The 22676-nt window shown below is 26.2% G+C and overlaps 2 protein-coding genes across 2 annotated transcripts; both read left to right on the top strand.

Annotated features, from left to right (window-relative positions):
- Positions 1 to 7824: 7824 nt before the first annotated feature.
- LOC112802958 (lipid transfer protein EARLI 1) lies at positions 7825 to 8606 on the top strand. The gene has a single exon (XM_025846400.3). It carries the CDS (start codon positions 7933 to 7935, stop codon positions 8338 to 8340), a length of 408 nt encoding a protein of 135 aa, XP_025702185.1. The 5' UTR covers positions 7825 to 7932; the 3' UTR covers positions 8341 to 8606.
- Positions 8607 to 21442: 12836 nt separating this feature from the next.
- On the top strand, positions 21443 to 22251 carry LOC112802951 (14 kDa proline-rich protein DC2.15). The gene has a single exon (XM_025846394.3). It carries the CDS (start codon positions 21595 to 21597, stop codon positions 21991 to 21993), a length of 399 nt encoding a protein of 132 aa, XP_025702179.1. The 5' UTR covers positions 21443 to 21594; the 3' UTR covers positions 21994 to 22251.
- The last annotated feature ends 425 nt before the right edge of the window (positions 22252 to 22676 follow it).

Raw genomic sequence — 22676 nt, 5'->3', positions numbered from 1 at the left:
AATCTGCTACTTTGTGTCCATACTTTCCACAATGAAAACAGTTGAAATTGGTTCTTTCTTGATAAAAATTGCCTCGACCTCTTCCTCGGTTGACAGGCCTGAAATTCGTTCCACCTCTTCCTTGATTAGGTGGTGTAAAATTGTTGTAACTTCCTTGGTTTTAATTGCCACGACCTCTACCTCTAAAACTTCCTCTGCCTCTACTTTGAAAATTAAAACCACGACCTCGTCCTTCTTGTGTACGGTTTGATTCTGCAACGTTGTTGAAATTCACTCGGCTTTTCAAGGCTTTCTCAGTTGATTTTTCTGACTTCTCCAGTATTCTACTGATGTGGCTTTCCATGGTTCCTTGCAACTCTGCAATCGTCATAGTATCCATATCGTGGGACTCTAGTATCGTAGTCACCACATGGTCATACTTCATCGGCATGGTGCGAAGAATTTTCTCCACCACTTTGCTATCGGGCATATCTTCTCCATAGACTCTCATCTTATTGACAAGATCTGTAACACAAGTAAAATATTGCTCAACGGTTTCTGAGCTAGACATCTCGTACCTTTCATATTCTCTTCTTAAAGACTGTAGCTTTGCTTTCTGAGCTTTATCTACGCCTTTGTATGACAGCTTCAACGTGTTCCATGCTTCCTTTGCACTTTTGGCATTTGCTATTTTGCCAAACACCGTATAATCTACTCCTTGATGAATTTGAGATAGCGCTAATTGATCTCTCCTTTGTTGGGCAGCATCTGCTCCTTCTTGCAAACCTGGTTCAATGAAATTTCACAGGTTCTGGGCCTTCAAATGGGTGGACATCAAAGTCTCCCAATAACTATAATCAAGTTTCCCATCTAACTTGGGACCGGACCACACAATATTAAAAGTGTTTGCCATACTGACTCTATGAATAAACAACTATGTGAGAACTCTCTCACACCTCACAAACTCTCAAACACCAGGCGCTGGATTAACAAGCTCTGATACCAAATGTAAGTAGAATACCCACAACTAATTGGCCCTAGGATCACTCACTCATATAAATGACACTATCATATTTTTATCTTTCAAACTCACTAACACTCATAAAACAAGGGAGAGAATTTTCACATTTCAAAACATACACATTTCATTATTGAACACACAAAATACATAAGGCATATATGCCTTTATATAGGCAAAGTTTCATACTAAAAATTCATGATTCTACTAACGTCTTAATACACATACTTATCCAACTTTGCTTCTTCCTTTGACTATTCAAATAAGTAATTTCTAGCATATCTTGAAAATTCTTCATTAAGCTTAGTCATCAATCTTGAACCTTTCAATGCACTTTATGATTCTTCTAGTATGGAGGTGATGAGTGCAACTTCCTTTCAATTCCAATTCAATTTGATTTTGAACTTCTTCATTGTTGTAGAATGTTGTAGTTATACTACTCTCTTGAATGTTCTTGGTTATTCTCCAAATTTTCAACATCTTCTAGTAAATAGATGATTATTATTTTCAACTCAAACTTTTCTTCTTCAATTCTTTAACCATGTTTCATGAAGATTCTAGTCCATGCAAGTTGATTTAAAATTTTAATCAACAAGTTATTATCAAACTTCTGAAAATTAAATCGGTGAAACTAAAAATATAATAATTTAAAAATTCAACTAATATTCAATAGAATTAAATTGGATATAATAAAATAATATATTTATATATAAAAAATACAAATCACAATAATAAACTAAAAGGAGTAAAATTTTACACAAATTCACCAAACCAAAATCTGGTTTGTGAATCCATCAATACACATTTATATGTAGTTCGAACCAGCCTGATTCGAACTCCATTTCTACATAATTCGAACCAGTTTGGTTCAAATTATACACAAACACATGCACACACTAATTGGAACCAGCTTGGTTCGAATTATACACAAACACACGCACACACTAATTCGAATCATCTGGGTTTGAATTATACACTTATTAAAAAAATTAATAATTTAAAAATTAAAAAAAATATATTTTATTTTATACATTAAAAAAAACTAACAAAATATTTAATTACGAGACTTCTTTAAAATATTAATGAGCTATCAATTCGAATTCCATACAAGACTCTTTTGTCCGTTTTTAATAGTTCATGAATATTTTTTAATAAATCTTTTTAATAAATTTATTTAAATTATACTACAAAAAATATTTGATCCTATGCAAAATAATTTTAAAAAAATTGCTTAAAAAATATTAGGAATACTATAAAAATTTGTAACGTTCTAATAACTTAGGTAAATACATGCATGTACTCAAATTTTAAATAAAATACTCTATATAGTCAATAATAATTTAGAAATGAAAGAAAATATTTTATTCCATATAAAACAATTAAAAAATATTTTATTCTATACAAAATAATTTTTAAAAAATGGCTTAAAAGATGTTATGAGTACTATAAAAGTTTGTAATATTTTAGTGATTTAAGTAAATACATGATAAAAATATTTTTTCTTTAATTTCTAAATTATTATTGACTATGTAGAGTATTTCTTTAATGTCCTAATTCATTAGGATATTACAAATTTTTATAGTACTCCTAACATTTTTTAAGCCATTTTTTTTAAATTGTTTTGCATAGGATCAAATATTTTTTGTAGTATAATTTAAATAAATTTATTAAAAAAAATTATTAAAAAAATTTATTAAAAAATATTCATGAGCTATTAAAAATAAACAAAAGAGTGTCGTATGGAATTCGAATTGAGAACTCATTAATATTTTAAAGAAGTCTCGTAATTAAATATTTTGTTAGTTTTTTTTAATGTATAAAATAAAATATATATTTTTTAAAATTTTAAATTATTAATTTTTTTAATAAGTGTTCGAACCAAGTTAGTTCGAATTAGTGTGTGCATGTATTTGTGTATAATTCAAACCAAGCTGGTTCGAATTATGTAGAAATAGAGTTTAAATCAGGCTGGTTCGAACTACATATAAATGTGCACTAGTGAATTCACGAAGCAGATTTTGATTTGACGGATTTGTGTAAAATTTTGTTCCCCTTAATTTATTTGAATTTTTTACCCTAAATTTTTATATTTTTATTATTTTAAACTGATTAACTACTAGAAAAGAAGACTAGTTCGACCAGTGTGTTATTTTTTGACCTACCTTTTTAATTTTTAACTAACTGACAATCAATTTTTATTTTAAATCAGATTGGTTAGTTGTCCTCTAGTGGTTCCAGTTAACCACTTCGAATCGACCCGATGCTAAAAACTTCGTTCTTATGTAGGAGTGAATCAATCATCCAAAAACTAAAAATGAAATAAATAAATAAAAATAATAATTTACCCCACATGGCCACATACATACCAGTTGGGGAAGAATAAAGATCAAACTACTCTATTTGCCTATTGCTATAATGTATGGTCAAAGGTAAATTAGTTTTATTTCTCTTATTATTTATATAAATTTCAGGAGAAGTTATATTCATTATTGATTTCATTGACGTTTGTTGTAACAAGTTTGTCTTTTCAATGGTATGAATTTCCATACAGCTTCAATTCCATACATATATGATTACTAGATAGCCATTAAAATATATTAACCTTGTGTATTTGAGATGTTCCCTTATATACCAAAATTCCTTTTAGTTGTTATTTAATAGGACAATTAATCAAAGCAAATAGACATGTTTTTTCCTATGGAATATGTCTTTTTGATAGTATGAGGATATATTTAGGTTAATGTATACAATAATAATTTATTCAGGATACAGAAACTTCTGATCTCATTAAGAATTTTAATAACATTGAGTATATGTATAGTTGGCAGATTAAAAAAAAATTGTAACAGATTTTGGGGAAATATTAATCAATTTAATATCATGTTACTTTCAAAATTATTTCATTTGGGTTCATAATAATAAATATAATTTTGTTAATTTATACGCCAATTAAAAAAATACAAAATCATATCACCCAAAAATGAAAGAGCTCAAAATCCAGAACTAAATAGAAACTGATATACCATATCCCCTTTATACGATTAGGGACGAATCCAGAAAGTTTATTCTGGAGGGCCGAATTTTAGATAATTTTTTTTATTTTATAAAAATAATTAACATATAGTTATTAGAGTTAATTTTTTAAAAAATTTATTAATATATATATAATTATATTTTTTTATTTTATTTTTAATATAATAGTTACATAAAAAAATATAACATAACAATATCAATAGTGCATTATATATAAAATTATAAAGTACCAATAATTTATAGCGTATTTAGTTAAAAATGAACACATATCTTATTAATTAAAATTAATGCTTTCAAAAAATTTTAAAAATAAATGATAAATTATTAATTATTTGAAAGACACAATATCTTTATAAAATACAAGATATAAGATATTTTTATAAAGTTTTTCTTTCAACAACATAAATTTAGAAAAAAAATAAATATTTTTTATTAAAAAAAATCTAAAGTACATAATGTGATTACCAAAATATAACTACATAAGTTATTATTAATATAATAATATAAATTTTAAATATGTTAATATAAAATAAACAAATATTTTTTTTAAATAAATATAGAGATTATTATATAAAAATTAATTTAAAAATTATAAAGACTTGAAGGTATGATATTAAATTAGTTAAGTGAAAAATATTAGTGAATTAAATAATTAAAATATAAATCTATCATATAATAAAAAATAACACATATAAAAATAATACTAAATTATATAATATTTTTTATTTTTTTAAATACATATCTCATATATAAATATAATTTCTAAAAGTTTTGGGACCGAGTCTACTACTCGTCCCCTCTAAGTCCGTCCTGTATATAATTATATTGTATTTTTTATTGTATACTCAATCAACATTGCATATTTATGGAGGGTAAAGCCGAACGATTCTTAATAAATATTATATAAAAATGTGATAGATATTATAATTAAAAGTAACATTTTAAACAATGGAAAATACTATATAGTATATATACAAAGAAAATGTTTTGTGCAATAAACAAAGTGAATCATATTCCACACATTTGATCTCTTTTATTTTTCAATAATTTTTTCTTTTGTAAAACAAAAAAGCATGGTGTGTGATACATGATTCACTTTATTCATTATTACAAAAATTTTCTTTCTACATATATATTGCATTACACTAAAATTAAATGTGCAGTTTAAACACACATGCCCCGATTGATTTTATTTTATTTATTTTTTAAATTAGCTTTTTAATTTATTTGATGACACAAAATTGTTCAATATTATATGTAATTAATTCTTTTTACTTACAAATTTCTAATTTCATTCCTTCATTTAAAATTAAATATATGTCTATAAATAAAATTTAATATTTTAAATAATTTTCTGTTTTTAATATTAAAAAGTTTTTCGACAACATTCTTACTTTTTAAAAAGAAAAATTAACTGTGATAATTGAATAAACATTAATTACATATATCCTTTTATTTATATATTCAAACATTTTATTTATTTATATAATTTTAATCATTACTAAATTTGTTTATTTCTTTTTTTAAATAATTTTTTTAGTCTTAGACACGTATTTTAAGACGGAGGAAGTAACTATATAGATTTATTGTTATTGTTATTCAATATTTATCATAACATTTCTAGAAACAGAGGTTCCAGGGCATCGTTAATTTCTTACACTTATAAATCATGCATGGTACCTCTCTTCCACAAGCAAAAACTTGCGTTCAAGTAAGTCCGTAGTTCTTCTATAGCACATTATTTTATTATAATAAACCATTTATGAAATCAAAATAATTACTTATTACAGGTTTTTCTTAATTTTATTAGTTTAAATTTTAAAAAAATAAGTTTATAATATAATATTAGAATTTATCTATATTTAATATTATTGAATAACTTAACTGCCTGCAAATATTTACACTCTAATTGTTTAACAAGAATTTCAAAAAAAAAGATTTATTTACTATTTTTTTGGTTTAGACTTGCAAGCAAATTGTCTAGAGTTTGAGCAATCTGCACCAGTTATTTAAATATTGTGCATATATGTGAAATACTCTCTCTCTCTCTCTCTCTCCCGAAGTCTACCCTTCTCCGTGGTCGTTGTTCTCACCATTAATGTCGTGAGTCTCTCTCTCGCGATCTCTTCTCCCTCATCAACAATCTGCGACGTCTACTACTCTCTACAATCATTATAACGATTCTATTTTGTCGTTTTAGATATACGATGATCTTGGTTGAACTTTTTTTTCATAATTCATTCTTCTTTTTCTTTTTTTTTTTTCAAATTTGTAAACCTCCTAATTCATTCTTCTTCTTATTCATTCATTCATTCTCTTAGTTTTTCAACCAGATTGCCTAAACTCTAGGCGAGTAAAGCTAGATCGATCAGACCCTAAGCAGCCAATCAACTTCCAAGATAAAAAAAATTGAATTTAGTAAATAAAACCTTTTTATTTTCTATTAGGATATAAATTTTTTTTAATTATTTTTAGAAATAATTTTCGTGAAGCAGTGTATAATAAATTTTACATCTCTCAAGAGTAAAGTCTCTAGAGAGTTATAAATGTGAAGCATTTTTGACTCTATATAGGCTAGTTTTTGAAAATGATTTATACCACCTAATCTCTATTTTAACATGGTAACAGAACATCTATGATTTAAAAGTCTAGAATTTAATTCTTATTAAAAATTTTAACAAAAATTCAGCATAAGACAAATAAAAGAAAAAAAAGAGATTTTTAAATGTAGAGAAGTGTTAGAGATATAATCTTTATGTATTTCTTTTTTGAGCACTTTTTATAATATATATTTCAGATGCATTTTTAAATTTTATTTGTTCTTTAATTTTACAAGGAAAAAATGGAGAAAGGTTTAGAGTAAAAACTAGGTTAAATTTTACACCACAATCCCTTCTCTTTAAATCAAATAGCACAAACACCCTTTATAAAGTACTCATTAGCATTTAGCAAAATACACATACATAAAAGGTTAAGTATATTTTTAAGGGTTAATTATTCTTTTGGTTTTTATATATATTTTTTTAATTAGATCTTACACTACTTTTAATTTTGTAAATAGATTTTTTTTAATGTAAAAAATATTAAAGTTAACTGAATATTTTTTAAAAAATTAAAAAAATCTAAAATTAAAAACATAATTAAATTTTTAATCACATATTTTTTTAGAAAAATATTTCTTTAAAAAATGACTTAATTACTTATTAATATTCTGTTAGTTTTAATATTTTTAACATATAAATAATTTAGTTATAAAATTAACAATAACTTAAGGACTCAATTAAAATATATATATATATATATATATATTTAATTATAAATTTAACAAAATTATAAAGATGAATAGAATAGTTAAACTTATTTATAAAGAATAAGATACGGGTATCTTTATTTATGATTATATAATATAAGTTCAACTAGTTGATTATGTACATATATTATTTTCCACTAATGAGACAGACAAGTATGGTGTAGAGAACGTTACTAACCCACAAGTTCATATATATGTAGTCCCCACATTCTCTCTTATTATCTTCCAATAATAAGTCACAAATGGCCAAAACCTTAATGTATACGTGATTACTCTGCCAGCTACAACTCTCATGTTCACACATGGCCAATTTGATTACCCTAATTTGTCCCAAACTCGTTTTATATTTATTTTTAAAAATAACAACAATAATCATTGTACCTTCACACAATAATATACTTAACAAGTTAGAAAACAACTGATCACCCTACACTTTGGTGCACTCAAATTGGGTACCACCACCACCACTATAAAACCCGTTCCATTGAATAATAACTTACACACTTGTCTCTTAATTAAGAACTAGCAATAGCTCATTAGGGCACTTAATTTACGAGTCGTTAGTTTAATATAACGAATTCTAGAGTTTGAGATGGCTTCCAACAAAGCTAGTTCCTCCATTGCTCTTTTTGTCACACTCAATGTTCTCTTCTTTGCCCTTGTCTCCGGATGTGGAAACAAATGCAATAGTCCTGGTTCCAATCCAAATCCTAACCCTAACCCTAGTCCTTCCAGTGGCGGATCATGCCCACGTGACGCGCTCAAACTAGGCGTGTGCGCCAACGTGCTCAACGGTTTGTTGAATGTGACTTTGGGACAGCCACCAGTTACCCCTTGCTGCTCCCTCCTCAACGGCCTCGTTGACCTTGAAGCCGCCGCGTGCCTCTGCACCGCTCTTAGGGCAAATATTTTGGGCATCAATCTCAACCTTCCCATCTCACTTAGCTTGCTCCTTAATGTTTGCTCAAGGAAAGTGCCACATGGCTTCCAATGCAACTAATGAAAAGCTTTGAGGGAATGTCATGATATTTAATTTGTTACATTTGTGAGTTTTCACTGTATTTCTCAATTCTATGTTGTGCGTGTGTAAGAGTGTACGTGCATGGATAATTAACTACTGGTTATTATCTATTCAATTCATTGTGTGTTTCACTTAAAATAATAGCTCCAAAGCTATTGTTGAGCTAGTGTTATTTATTTGATTGAGAAATAACAATGATTATATGTAATTTATTTGTTAATGTATGAATTTTTTTTCTCTTTTTATTTTTTATTTTTTTGTTCTTCCAAGCAATGTGCTACAAGAGATATAGAGTAAACCAAAATTAATAATGATATAATAAAGAAACAAATTATTTAAACTTAATTGAAGGTGACATAATAGCTGAAATCCAGAACTAGACAACATAGGGACAATAGTTAATTAAGGTATTAAGATCCATACATCAATATAAACAAATTCAAGAGGCCCATTGAATTGAAAATTATTACTTAAAGTAAATGTAGAACTTGATGCATATATATTAGTAAAATAATATAGTAATGTTCATAAACAACAGAATCAACAGGTACAACAGCATTATTCAAGTTCCAAGAGTTCAGAATAAAGATACAATTTGCTTAGAACAGTGGTCTAATCCGCTGCTAATTACAATTCAATGAGTTATCTGAAACTTAATGATAAGATTTTACTATTTACAAAACTAGGTTTTAAAAGAGAAAGTATAGAAACCTAACTTTCAGTTCTTTAACATAAGTCAATTTTAGGGTTTAGGTTATAATTTAGAATTTAGGATTAAGTATTTATGATTTAACGTATAAAATTTTAAAATAAATAAAAATTTTAAAAAAATTAGTTGATGTTGGTCGAACAAAATTAATTTTTTAATATTACTCTTTTTAAAATTATTAAATATTTAGAGAAATTTTCTTACAATTTACAAAAACTTACAAAATCTTCTAGTTTAAATAATAAAATTTATCAATATATAAAGTTACACTACAAGATACACAGAAAATTGCGACAATAAATTAGCGGTAATTATTTGAACCGCCATAAATTGGTAGAATAGCAACGGTTCTAATAATATTGTCAGACTCTGTTCTAAGTTGATCTGATTATCAACAGTTTTTGGTTCCAACAGCAGCAAATAATTTATTTCGGGGTGGGCGGAATTTATTAAAATTTCGGGCAAACAAAGTGACGGCACAATCCTTTACGTTTGCGTGCAAACCCCAACAGAACAAAGGCACCAATCATCATCTTTAAGATACTCTACCGCCATGACTCTTTTCTTCGTCAGTTCCAGCTGCTACGTCTGTGTCGTCATTTTTTCCCGTCACCCATCTGCTCCCTCCGCTGTGTAGCTCCTGCTCGTGAAAGAAAAATGAAAAGGGTCGTCCAAGTCTTCTTTCTCCGTCGTGCACGTCCGCGTTGTCGTCGGCATCCTACCCAACCATCTGTCCTGGTGTCATCGTCGGCAGCCTTCCCTCTTTACAATGTCCTATTGTGCATTGCCGATCGCCCCATTTCTCTTTTCTTTAGTTCGTTCTTATCCCTTAATTTGTCCCAATTTAATTTGTTTAGTTGTTGATCGATTAATTTTTGCATCAATTTTATTCTTGTACCTTCTGAATTTTGGTACGAACAAGGTTGATTAATTTTGCTCCAATTTACCTTCTCCAATTTACACGATGAGATAAAATTAAGTGAAATCGCTCGTCCTCAAATAATGTTTCAAGAAAATTTTGCCTGTTATCCATATTTCAACATGTATTATTCTAAATCTTCGAAACCCTATTCAGACGTTCTCTAGAAAGATCCCACGCAATTAGTGATAATATTCTTTGATTTTTTTTTCTTTTGTTTCCTTCTTTTGTTCAACATACAAAATACTCAAAGTTTCATAACAACAAGTACCAAAGAATAGTGTAATAAGCTGTCCAGGCAAAAACGATTATGATGGCTTTTTATGATGATAGTGTAGAAGGAGAAGACGAAAAAGAAGATGAAAATAATGATGATGATGATGATAATGATAGTGATGGTGATGATGATATGGGATTTCTGGATGGCATTGAAATTAAATTTGGAGGTATTTAAATACATAATCACTCACTTTGGGCTATAATTTAATTACTAATAATTTAACTATAGTTAACATAGCAACCAATTAAAAGATGACATGTCACAAAAGATAAATTACATGTTATTATAAAAAGAGTAGACTAAAATTTACCATATATATATATATATATATATATATATATATATATATATATGCATCTCTTTACGTCGTAGTTATTAGAATAATATATTAGAATCAATTAGATTAAAATTATTTGCTAAAAGCTCATAGGAGAGATTGAAGGTAAAATTGGCACTTATGCATTTAAGGTATTTGTTGTTTTGATAAATTCCTGTGTTTATTTATTTATTTATTTATTTTTAAATAGAATCTAGGCCTATAATGGTTATAGATTTTGTAAGGCAATTCATCTTAATATATTCTAACAGTGATCAATTGAATCAAAAAACATAATATGATACTGGTATACACCATAAATAATGGTCAAACATCATATCTCCTCAAATATTGGACCATCAATTTTGCAATAAGACTTGGAGAAACTTTTGTACATAAGAATAACAAAATGGTCTTTAACCAAGGAAGCGTAATATCAAATAAAACTATATCTCACGAGTCTTTTCTTTTTGGCCCTATGTTTAAATGGACACAAGGGCAGTGTTGTTCATCTGAGTATTAACAATTTTAATAGATTTCTAACTTAATATTTTAAAGAAACTCTTAAGTTTTTTTTTTTCTCGTTGAGAATTTGTTTTCTAATTAAGTTAGTATTTGTAATTTTGAGACAATGAATGACCTAGCAACCTCTAAAAATGTGTATTGGGGAAGTATATCTATTTCTTTGAGCAACCTTATTCATATCAGTTTACTTGGATTAAAAAAGTGAATATGATTATTCACAATCTTATTTATTTTCACTTTATAAATATTACTCCATGTTTTAATTGCTGTTGCTATGAATGACTTGCAATCTTGAAATATTACTCAGGATCAAATTTTTCCCATACCATGAAATACTCGTTATGTATTTACCATTATTACTATATATTATAATGGCAATTGTCATATTATTACTAATAGATACAAGAAAATATTTTTTTAATAAAAAAATTTTAGTGACGATAAAATTATAGTCAGTATTATTTTTATTAAAATTATATAATAATAATAATTATTATTATTATCATTAATAAATACAAAAAAATAAAAATCCTTTTTAATAAAAAATTTTTAGTAGTTTTAGAATTATGATTAGTATTATTTTTATTAAAATATTTTTTTATCTAAACCAAAGTAACAAGAGATTCAGAGAAATTAAAACTAGGTCTCAGAGAAGATAGAGCTTAAGTTCATTGCCGAAGCTCGTCGTAGCTGTCGCTGCCACCGTCGCTGAGTTCAGGTCAAGGAAAGGCTCATACCTATCACTTTCTATCTTTTTCTCTGGTTTTTGATTTAGGACTCACGAACTCGTTCTTTGACTCAGATCCTTCTTGCAGTTCCGATATGCTCCTTCAAGTATCACCGAATCGACTTGTTTGCAGTTTCAATCTAATGTGCTCTCTTTTACAACTCCTTCATTTCATTCTCTTACAAGTTAGATCTTCGCATTTGCGTTACTCATCATTTTCACTGTTTTAGATCTTGCAGTTCTAGTTCTTAAGTTTCGAATTAAATTTTTTGCTATTAATACTAATTCTTGTTCGTGCAACTGAAACTATGTGTCGTCAATTGATGAACTATCGTTTGATTTATTTTTATTTTCAATTTAAGATGTGATATGATAAAGAAATTTGCAATTTGGATGATGCCTAATTAATGTGCCTTTAGAAGTGTGTTTTTAACTTACTAGCTTGATTTAAGTGTTTTAGGTTAGGAATTTGGTGGATTTTTTTTTTGTTTTAATATGTGTTCATTTATCACTGTCATTTTTTTGATGTATTATTATTTTTTTAGTATTGTCAAGTGTTTAGTTAAGTCATTGTTCTTAATTCTTTATTTTTGAGTATGAATGTTGTTTGCCAATTTGTGTAGATAATTGTTGATGTTATTGAAGCTTGTCAATTGTGTACTAAAAGAGAGTATGCCGAATGGCTAATTAAATTGAATTCTTCTCTTGAAAGGTTAGCTAGGTATGCACTGATTTTGAATTATTCTCTCAAAAAAGATTTATTGCTTAAGCATGGCCTGGCATCAATTAAAAGTTATTTGTGTTTTCCTAGAAACCTCAAACAGAGGATTGCTCCAACTATATCACTTTTTAAGTCTATAGTTACTGTATTTGATAATGTTAGTATGGAAGACCCTGATTTTAGATCTATTCAAAGTAAAAACTATCATAACTTTACTTCCCAAACAAGTTATTTTTTTTACTTGTAGAAGTTTGAATATTTCCTTCTTAATTTGAGGTTAAAGCCTTAGCAAAAGTTGGTGTAGTCTCCAACAAATTGTATTCAAAGGATAATTTTAGTTCTGATAGATCGAATATTAAAGATAACATAAATTTTTGTCCTGATAGGTAAGTTTCAATTTATATGAAATTCATATTATACATTTTATAATAGACAAGTTTAATTTTTATTTTTACTGATTTAGATTTATGTATAGATAAATTTATCTCAAGACAGGATCTAATAGATTAAAAAGCTCAATTGGAGTATGAATTTTTTACTAGAGTTACCAATTAGGTGTTTGTGATTGATTATGTCTTGAGACTAAGTATTGGTGAATGAATAGATGCTTTTGATAATAGTGTGGTTGTTATATGTTGAGCCAGAGGCCTAAAGTTGTTTATATGTTGAGTCGGAGGGCGCACTTGATTATATCATGGAATATTATTTGATCTTTGAAAATTTTTATAATTAAAGAAGGGACTTTGAATTTTGGATAAGTAAATGACGTGTTTTTAAAAAAAGATTCATAAGACGAATGAAGATCTCTATTTTCAAAATTCATTCTTCTTTTTATACATATTCTCTTATAACAATTCTTAAATCCTCTATTGAGAACCTAGGAGGACAATGTTCTCACCCTCTACAGAAGATTTTTCTTTCCAGGACAGATGAAGAAGCTAATGAAATTTTTGCTAAGTCTTTAGTTGTGTTAGTTTTGTTTGTATATATATTAGTCATAGTTTTTTCTTCATCTTTGTTATTATAATTGTGTAAAAGGGATAAAAATTATATATTTTTTATGTATATAATATTTATAAGTTACTTGTATAAGAATTTTTGTATATATGTATATGCATGTTTATTTTTAAGTAAAAATAACTTTTAATTTTTAAAAAAAATAGCAATCCGTTATTCGAATTAAAGACTCTTATTTTATTATTAAATATAAAAATCGTTGTAATATCTTAAATATTAAAGTGGCGCAATTAAAAATGTGACCTTCTAGTAGTAAGAATATTACATTGTTTGTCGATTATAACCATTTAGTTCCTTAGACCTATGTGTATAAATACATATTCTAGTATGCAGAACAATTTAACATATTGATATACAATTTACAATAGCCATTTAGATCAAGAAAAGTTCAGTTCAATTTTCTGCATCATGTTTCAACTTCTTGAATCCAGTTTCTATTTCTAATCTTCTTTAACATTTTAACAATGTGTATTTTATATTTCATCATGTCATAAAATTATAGAAACTTTTATATCATGTTATAAAAATATATTTTTTAAAAAATTTAAACTAATAAAAAGAGGTATATGAATAATTATATCTCTAATATAATATATATTTTATATAGATAACTAATTTTGTTGTATATATAGAATGGTTGACAAAATATATAAGGATTAGATTTTATTGAATTTTGAAAAGTTTATTTTTTTAATATTTTTAAAAGATTTTTTTGTAGCAAAATTATTTCACATCTAATAAACTGTTAAAAATTACTTTGGATTATTAAAAGTATTTTGAATTTTATTTGGATAAAAAAAAGAAAGTAACCTTTTGAAATTAAATTACACAAAAATATTGGATATATTGAAGCAATGCCTCCAGTCATAGTGTTTTTCTTTGTTTCTTATTTTTCGCTTTCATGAGCTCATAAATACTACTTACATTATAATATATCTCAGAAAGTAATGCACTAACAGGGGAAAAAATGTGGTAGTGTGGAAGAACGTTTGTGAACATTATAAACCAATCATAGGAGATGAGATAACTATGCTGAAAATGCCTCTTGGATTTTAAGGCATGGAAATGGAAGAATAAACAATAAAAGATAAGCTGTGTTAAATAATTTTACGAAACTATATAATCTTAAAAAATGCTGGACAAATCATAAACTAATTTTAATTACGAATCTTAATTATATGTTGTCAAATCCCAAAATACTAGCTATTATCCAACTCACTCTACATTTGATATTGTTCCAAATCAATTCATATCTCTAGCTAATTGAATTTTTTAGCTGGCCCAATCTAGAAAATAATCTATTGTACTATATATATATATCGCCTCTATTATTTGGATTGTTAATCTTATCTTATCATGTCTTAAGATGGGAATGTCTCATTAATTAACTCTTAAAGCACGTATCATGCTGTGTTATTATTTCCTTTAACTATGCTAAATGTTAAAAATATTCCAAGGATTTCAAAAACGCGTGGAACACTTTGATTTGCTCTCAATATTAATGGCTGCCCTTGTCACACAGAGATTGGAATTATTTATGCGATTATCTCAAGTTACCATTAAACTTGTCTAATAACGAATATCTAATTTTTAATGAATCATCAGATAAAGGAATGTCAAATAATGAAGCTGTTTTTCAGATTAGTGCAATCTAATATAATTAGCATTGTTCCCGCAATAATATCGTGAGATTATTTATTTTATGAGTAATACTACACATTCAAATTTTTTTTATGAATAAAATCTAATAAAATTAAACAATAAAATTTAAAATAATATTAATTATAACTAATTTTTATTATATTAGACTAATTTAATTAAATTTAATTAATAAAAAAATTTAAATATATAATATTATTCTTACTTTTTTACTTATATATTTATATATATATTTTAATTTTTTTCTTTTTCTTCTTTCTTTTTCTTTAACCAGAGTTTTACTGGATTTTTATAACATAAATAGTATGATCTAATATTCATCTATAATTCTTGGGTCTATACTTCTGGCTAATCCAAAAATATCCCTCTTATAAAAATATGTTAATTCATAAAAGATATAATTTGAATAATCTCTATGAAAGATTTTGTGTATATCTCGCATAGAAATCTATCTAATTTCTCTCCAAATTCATTATATTCTCCAAATGCTATAAATAAATAATTTAATATATGTCCAAGTATATATTATATACCCCTAATTATTATATATACATCTTAGATTATTATATACTTGAGTCTTAGAGTGTTTTACAAATACCCCCATTTTCGTAGACATGCCAACCCAGAATAAAGAAATTCACTGGAACCTCAAGTCACGATCGTACATAGTTATATTTGAGGATTAAGAGTTTATAGGAGCGAGATAAGAGTTGATAGGAGGTCCCAAATTTAAAACTACGAGTTCAACTACTCGTAACTCCACAAAAATTAACACAAAAAAATTTATATAAAAATTTTGCCCGGGAGATATTTCATTTGTCAAATTTATTTATTTATGAAGAATATTAGGGATTAGGAGGCTTTGTAATTTGTAGTTATTAATTAGTTATGATTAATATTTTAATAGTGTGAATTATATTTAATACTGTGAAATTACTCACTTTTTTTATTAGTTAAATGTTGATCAAATTTTAATAAAAATGTAGACTTTAATTATGTTTCTAATACATTTTCCTTTTTTTGTTACGTGAATTTGTATAGATTTTTTTTATTAGTTTTATGCTATTTTTTTTCTTTTTGGAGTTAATAAGAATAAAATTTTAGACATTTTGACTACAGAAATTTTGGTACTATATTATAAAATCACTTCTTCTAAAAGTTTAGACTAATAAAAAGATGTATATGTATGATTATACCTTTAATATTTACTATAAAAAAATATATTGAAAACAATAATCCAATAAGATAGATGAACTAACCCAAAAGTTTAATTTAAATTATAATTCTATGATATAATTATTTGTCTCAAAAATTAAGTGATTTAAATAAAAATAAAAAATATTATTTGTACACTAAAATTAATTATTAAAATTAATTATTATGTATTTTTGTATGAATATATATGTTATTTATCTCATTTTTAATGTATATTTTATATTTCAATGTATATTTTATATTAGTAATTAATTTTAGTAGTTGATTTTAGTATACACTTAATATGATTAAATAAAATATATAAATAATTATATATATCTGATAAATACTATCATTAAGTATTAATTAATTTTTATAAGAGGAATGTTAGAAAATTATTAAAATTTATTGTTTTTATCTATTATTTAATTATAAATATTTAAAAATATAGAATAAATTATGTTACTAAATTATTAAATTAAAAAAAATAAACTAAAAAATTAAATAATAACAAAAAATAATAAATTTTAATACGGTAGCATTTCTCATTTCATAATCCTTAATGTTCTGGCGGTAAAGAACCATTATATTGTTAACGTATGATAAGCTAAAATTCAACTGCTTTGATAATAAACTAGCTTTCACAACGTACGTCTTATCCTGGTTGTCTCTTTTGTCTCCCAATCACATCATGATAAAACTTTTGCATTCAAAGACATCGATGTACATATAGATATAGATAGTTAGATACAAGTATTAGAATTACTAATTGTTAATGTGAAGATCTGGGGTGTTGAGTTGGGGTGTACTCATAACTCATTACTAGATCCGAATTTCAAACAAATTATTTCATTAGTAGAAAAACCCAAAGAGTGACGCATAATGGGACCCACTATTTCACGGGCGAATGCTTGCGTTTGAAGAAGTCCGCGGATTCCGCTGCTATAACTTAATTATGGAATTATGGATTCACAGACAAATTTTCTTCCAACCTAGTTGTTTTTAACTTTTTGTTTCCATGTTTATCAATAATTGAATAATATATTGTTGATTTAAGAATATATTATTACAGCTAGACAATAACATATAATAAAACTGCTCATTACTAAAGTAAATTACAATTACTACACCTTTCTGAGTTTTTGATTAGCAATTAGTAAAATTAATAAATTTCGATCCAAACTAGTTACAAAATTACACTTAATCCAATTTGTTTTAAGGTGGATACTCCTATAATTATCTTTATATAAAAAAAATTTTATTATTAAATGATGGATTATATAAAAAAATTAATTTTAACATATTATAAAAGTATTATCTTTATTTAAAAGTATTATTTTTTACAAGTCACACTTTTAAATATATATTTTAATGGAAAAATAATTTGGACATTTTTATGGAATAAAAATCTTTTTTAATTATTATTGTTGTTGTTGTTATCTCTTGTAGTCTTAATTAACTTGTTGTATATCACGTACGTCAGGGAAAAAAACAAAAGCTTACTGTATATATACTTTTCTAATTACTTTACAAGTTTTATTATGCAAGTATCTGGCTTTTAAAATTTTACAAAAGTAACATTTAATAAATACTAAAATATAAATAAAGTTTATTTTAGTTTTCTTTAGTCTCATCTACTACTGGCACAAGTAAATTTGTTGTGATTCAAATAGAATTTGGCTTATGTCATAAAATTATTTCTTCGATTATAGAAGTTTAAATTAACAAAAAAAAAAAAAATACATATATAATTATATTTTAATGTATTCTCTTACGCAAAAGTTTTTTTTTTATATACCAAAGCTTAATTGTGTAGATGTATTTATCTTTTTGTCTGGCCTTGCTTTATGCTGAATTTATTGCTTCTTGAAATAATAAAAATAGAATTTTAAATTTTTTATCATAAAAATTTTGATATTTATTATATTGTTATATATTTTTAATTTTACAATCAAAATGTGTTACATGTCACTTTTTTATTGTAATTGGAATCAAATCTTTTCCTTCAAAATTAAAGAATTCTCCTCTCTTTCTTACTAATTTTACAACCAAAATTTGTCACATATTACTCTCTCATTGTAATTGAAATTAAATTTTTCTCTCTAAAATTAAAAAATTCTTCCCTCCTTATTAATTTTATAACTAAAATGTACCATATGACACTTCCTCATTGTAATTAAAATCAAATTTTTCCTCCAAAATTAAAGAGTTCTCCCCTCCTCCCTCTTCCTTTCTCTATTTCTCTCATTCCTTTCACCACTTTATTTATTTTATATATCATTATTAATATTAATGACTAATTACTAATTTGACAATCAAAATATGTAACATGACATTCTTTAATTGCATTAAAATTAAAATTGAAATATTAAAATATAAATTAAAATATACCTATATTATGTATCATATATTACTATCTAATTTAATAATCAAATGTGTCACATAACACTCTCTTATTAAAATTGAGAGAAAATATTTTTTTCAATATTAATAAACTCCCTCCCTAAATTCTCTCATCTACCTCTTTCTATTTTTTTATTTCTCTCTACTATTTTTACTCTATATATAATTTATATTTTATATTAGTAATTTGATAAATCAAAATATGTCCTCTAATATTTTTTTACAATTAAAATAATTTTTTTCTTCCAAAATTAACAAACTCTCACTCTCACTCTCACTCTCATTCTTCATCTTTATCATTCTCTCTCTTTTTTCTTATTCTCTATTTTTTCTATCTTTTTTTGCTAAAAAAATAAAATTAACAAAATAATATAATTTAAATAAAAATTATTATTATTATTATTATTGTTATTATGAGATAAACACGATGTAATAGGAACTTTACTTTCTCTCTTTGTCCTTAATCCTAGGAATTTCTCTTTTATTTTCTCTTATTTTTTATCTAATTCTCTATTTTTTGAGACAAATTTGTATTAGTTTAATTACTCAGTTAGTCAGTTTCATCAATTTATAATCAGGTTTTTATAGATTTTTTTCTTTTAATAAAATTTCTACACTATTTTTAATTTTATAATTAAGTTATTTTCGTCTTAAAAATATTAAAATTAACATAATATTCCCCTCAAAAAATATGTGGTCAAAGATTTAATTAGTTCTTAATTATTGGTACCTTTAAATTTTAAAAGAATATTTCATTAAATCTAACATTTTATGTATTGATAAAGATTTTATTATAAAATTAAAAATAATATAAAAAATCTAATTAAAAAATTATAAATTCAATAAAACTATAAAAAACATGAGAATAATTAAACTTTCTTTTAATTAAGTGTTAAATATTTTTTTATGTTAGCGTTGGCTGCCATGTTAACTATTCAATGTTAACTCCTAAGACTTTTTGTTTATTTAAATAATAGATTATTCAAATGTAACTTATGTTTGTTCAACCAATTCAACCTTTTCATTCGACATATAATCATATATGAGAGCTTCTTAATAATGGCTAATACCAATAATTTGTAACTTTCAGTGACTTTAAGGATTACTGGCTTTAACATAAAAACTAGTCTAGCGCCCTCTCCCACTGATCCCCCTAAACTACTCATGGATGTCAATCTAGCAAAAGCTTTGATCGATCATCTTGTCCTTGCAAGGCTAATCACTCTTTCTTATATATGAATTAGATTTTTTTTTCATTTTTTTTATGGATGAGATATATATCAATTGAGGAAGAAACAGAGTATTCGCACCTTAAAAAAACACTTCAACTCTAAGATTCAAGTTAATAAATTAAAAACATATTCTTTTTTTGTAAAGCTATTTCTTTTTATAAGTATAATAGAATTATAGTTGTTGGCCAGTTACAAATAATTTACTAAAAACAGAAAATCATAACCTAATTAGAAAGTTAAAATTCAATTTATAAATCCATTACAACTGAATGATTACAGACATATCACATTTTATTGTTTCCCCTCACTACGAGTACATTATCATTAATTTGTTTGAGCATATAGCTTGCATGTCATCCAATGTGATCAAAATTACGCACTATCATTCGTATTCAAATAGTTTAATTAATACTCCTATATTCATCACCTTCATAAATATCTAGGTTTACTATTTGTTTCCTCTATAATCATGATTCAACTATGGCCCTTGCATGGTGACATCGAGTTTGAAAGGGGTGATAAAGCACAATAAATTTATTAAGATTCAAATTTAGATTTTCAAAATTTAACTTAGTATATAATCAATTACTATTGTAATCAATTTCACTTACTGGAAATCAAACCTAATAAGTATTGTTTAGACATAATTAGGAATAGCAAATAGACCGAAATCTGTCCAACCGGTTCGTTTAACTCACTAATAAAGACGGGTCAAGTTAAAGTTTTGAATCCACCAAAATAAAAAAAATTCACTTAATCCGGACCAGTTAATTCACAGACTTTGGTGGATTTCGACGAAATGAATTAACAAGCTTGTCACCCTTAAATGTAATTGCAATATTCGTTTCTATATATTTATTACTTAAAAAAAATACGGATAATCAAATTTTAGTTAGTCAACCTTAGTTAAATTTTTTAAAATTTAGAATTTATAATTTTAAATTTAGAGTTAAAAATTGATAACTCAAGATATAAAATTTAAGATAATTAAAATAATTTAAAAAGATAGACGGAAATATTAATTTCATAACATTACTCCTTACTTAAATTTCAAAAGGTCTAAATAGGTTTTAAGTTTGATCATTAATATAAGGAAAATGTGTTTTGGATTTTATCTTTGTAAAGTTTTATTTAAATGACAACACTACTTATCCAGAGATTCGGCAACTCCCAAATATATCCTCTTATGTCACAAGAGTCCAAAACCTAGTTACGTGAGATTACTCTGCCAGCTACTACTTTCATGTTCACACATGCATGGCTGCTATTTTATTAACCAATCATTTAGTTTCGTCCTTGCTCGTTAAATTTTTTTATAACAATCATTGTACGTTTATTAAATACATATACAACTTAGAACAACTCATACCTCACAGTTTGGTCCTCTTAAATTAGACACCCCCAACACTATATAAGCACCATGCACTGCGAATTAATTCTCATCTTCAACTCAATAAGCTCTATTAGCTATAATACATAGCACACTTACTTAGTGAGTCAATTGAAGAACCCGAAAACCCTAGTGTGTGATATGGCTTCCAACAAAGCTAGTTCCTCCATTGCTCTTTTCCTCATAATCAATGTTCTCTTCTTTGCACTTGTCTCCGGATGCGGAAACAAGTGTAATAATAGACCCAGTCCTAATCCAAACCCTAACCCTTCAGGTGGTGGATCATGTCCACGTGACGCGCTCAAACTCGGGGTGTGTGCCAACGTTCTCAACGGTTTGTTGAATGTAACTTTGGGGCAGCCACCGGTGACTCCTTGCTGTTCCCTCCTCAACGGCCTCGTCGATCTTGAAGCCGCCGCTTGCCTCTGCACCGCCCTTAAGGCAAATGTTTTGGGCATCAATCTCAACCTTCCCATCTCCCTCAGCTTGCTCCTCAATGTTTGCTCAAAGAAAGTGCCACATGGCTTCCAATGTAACTAAGCGCTTTGGTGTTGTTGATTCATGCATGTATGCATGCTATAGTTGTGCTTTCCTATTAGTGTTTGTTTTTCGATTCTATTACTTATTGGTGTGGGATTGGTTGTTGTATGTACGTGCATGGTTGATTACCGACTCGTTATCAACCTTTAATTTTCAGTTTATTGTATGTTGCAATGCGTTGTATTTTTACCGTGTATTTGAGATAGTTTATGTTCTTTATTTCATTGAGAAATAATATATGAAGAGTGTTAGGAGATAGTAACTTTTGTGTTTTGTAATTATTAATTAGTCATTAATAATGTTTTTAATAATGTAAAATTATATTTAATAATAAAAAATTATTTATTTTTTTTATAATTAAATATTGGTCATAAAACACAAAAATTACTAATTTCTAGACTTTTTCATAATATATTGTAATAATCACCCAGTTAATTATTTATTGTGTTCTCTCTCATGAGACCAGCAGCTTCTCTGACAGAGAAAAATAAAATATGTAACAAAGCGAAAACAAATAAACATGCAAATCCTGAATGAAACACCCGTGAGTAATGTGGTATATAGTCCACCGAGTCCATGCATATCTCTGGAGAGAGAAAAACAACAACTAAAGAGATTATTAATATTGCAAGTGGGAGAAGTATATCAAATTAGTTTTATATTTAAAAAAATAAAAATGAATA

This window comes from Arachis hypogaea, chromosome 1 (genome assembly GCF_003086295.3).
Source record: "Arachis hypogaea cultivar Tifrunner chromosome 1, arahy.Tifrunner.gnm2.J5K5, whole genome shotgun sequence".
NCBI classification, from domain to species: domain Eukaryota; kingdom Viridiplantae; phylum Streptophyta; class Magnoliopsida; order Fabales; family Fabaceae; genus Arachis; species Arachis hypogaea.
Note: the sequence above shows the minus strand (reverse complement) of the source record. Positions and strands in the feature narration are given on the sequence as shown.

Coding starts and splice junctions, on each gene's coding strand:
- LOC112802958 (XM_025846400.3), top strand. CDS start 7,933: ATGGCTTCCAACAAAGCTAGTTCCTCCATTGCTCTTTTTGTCACACTC.
- LOC112802951 (XM_025846394.3), top strand. CDS start 21,595: ATGGCTTCCAACAAAGCTAGTTCCTCCATTGCTCTTTTCCTCATAATC.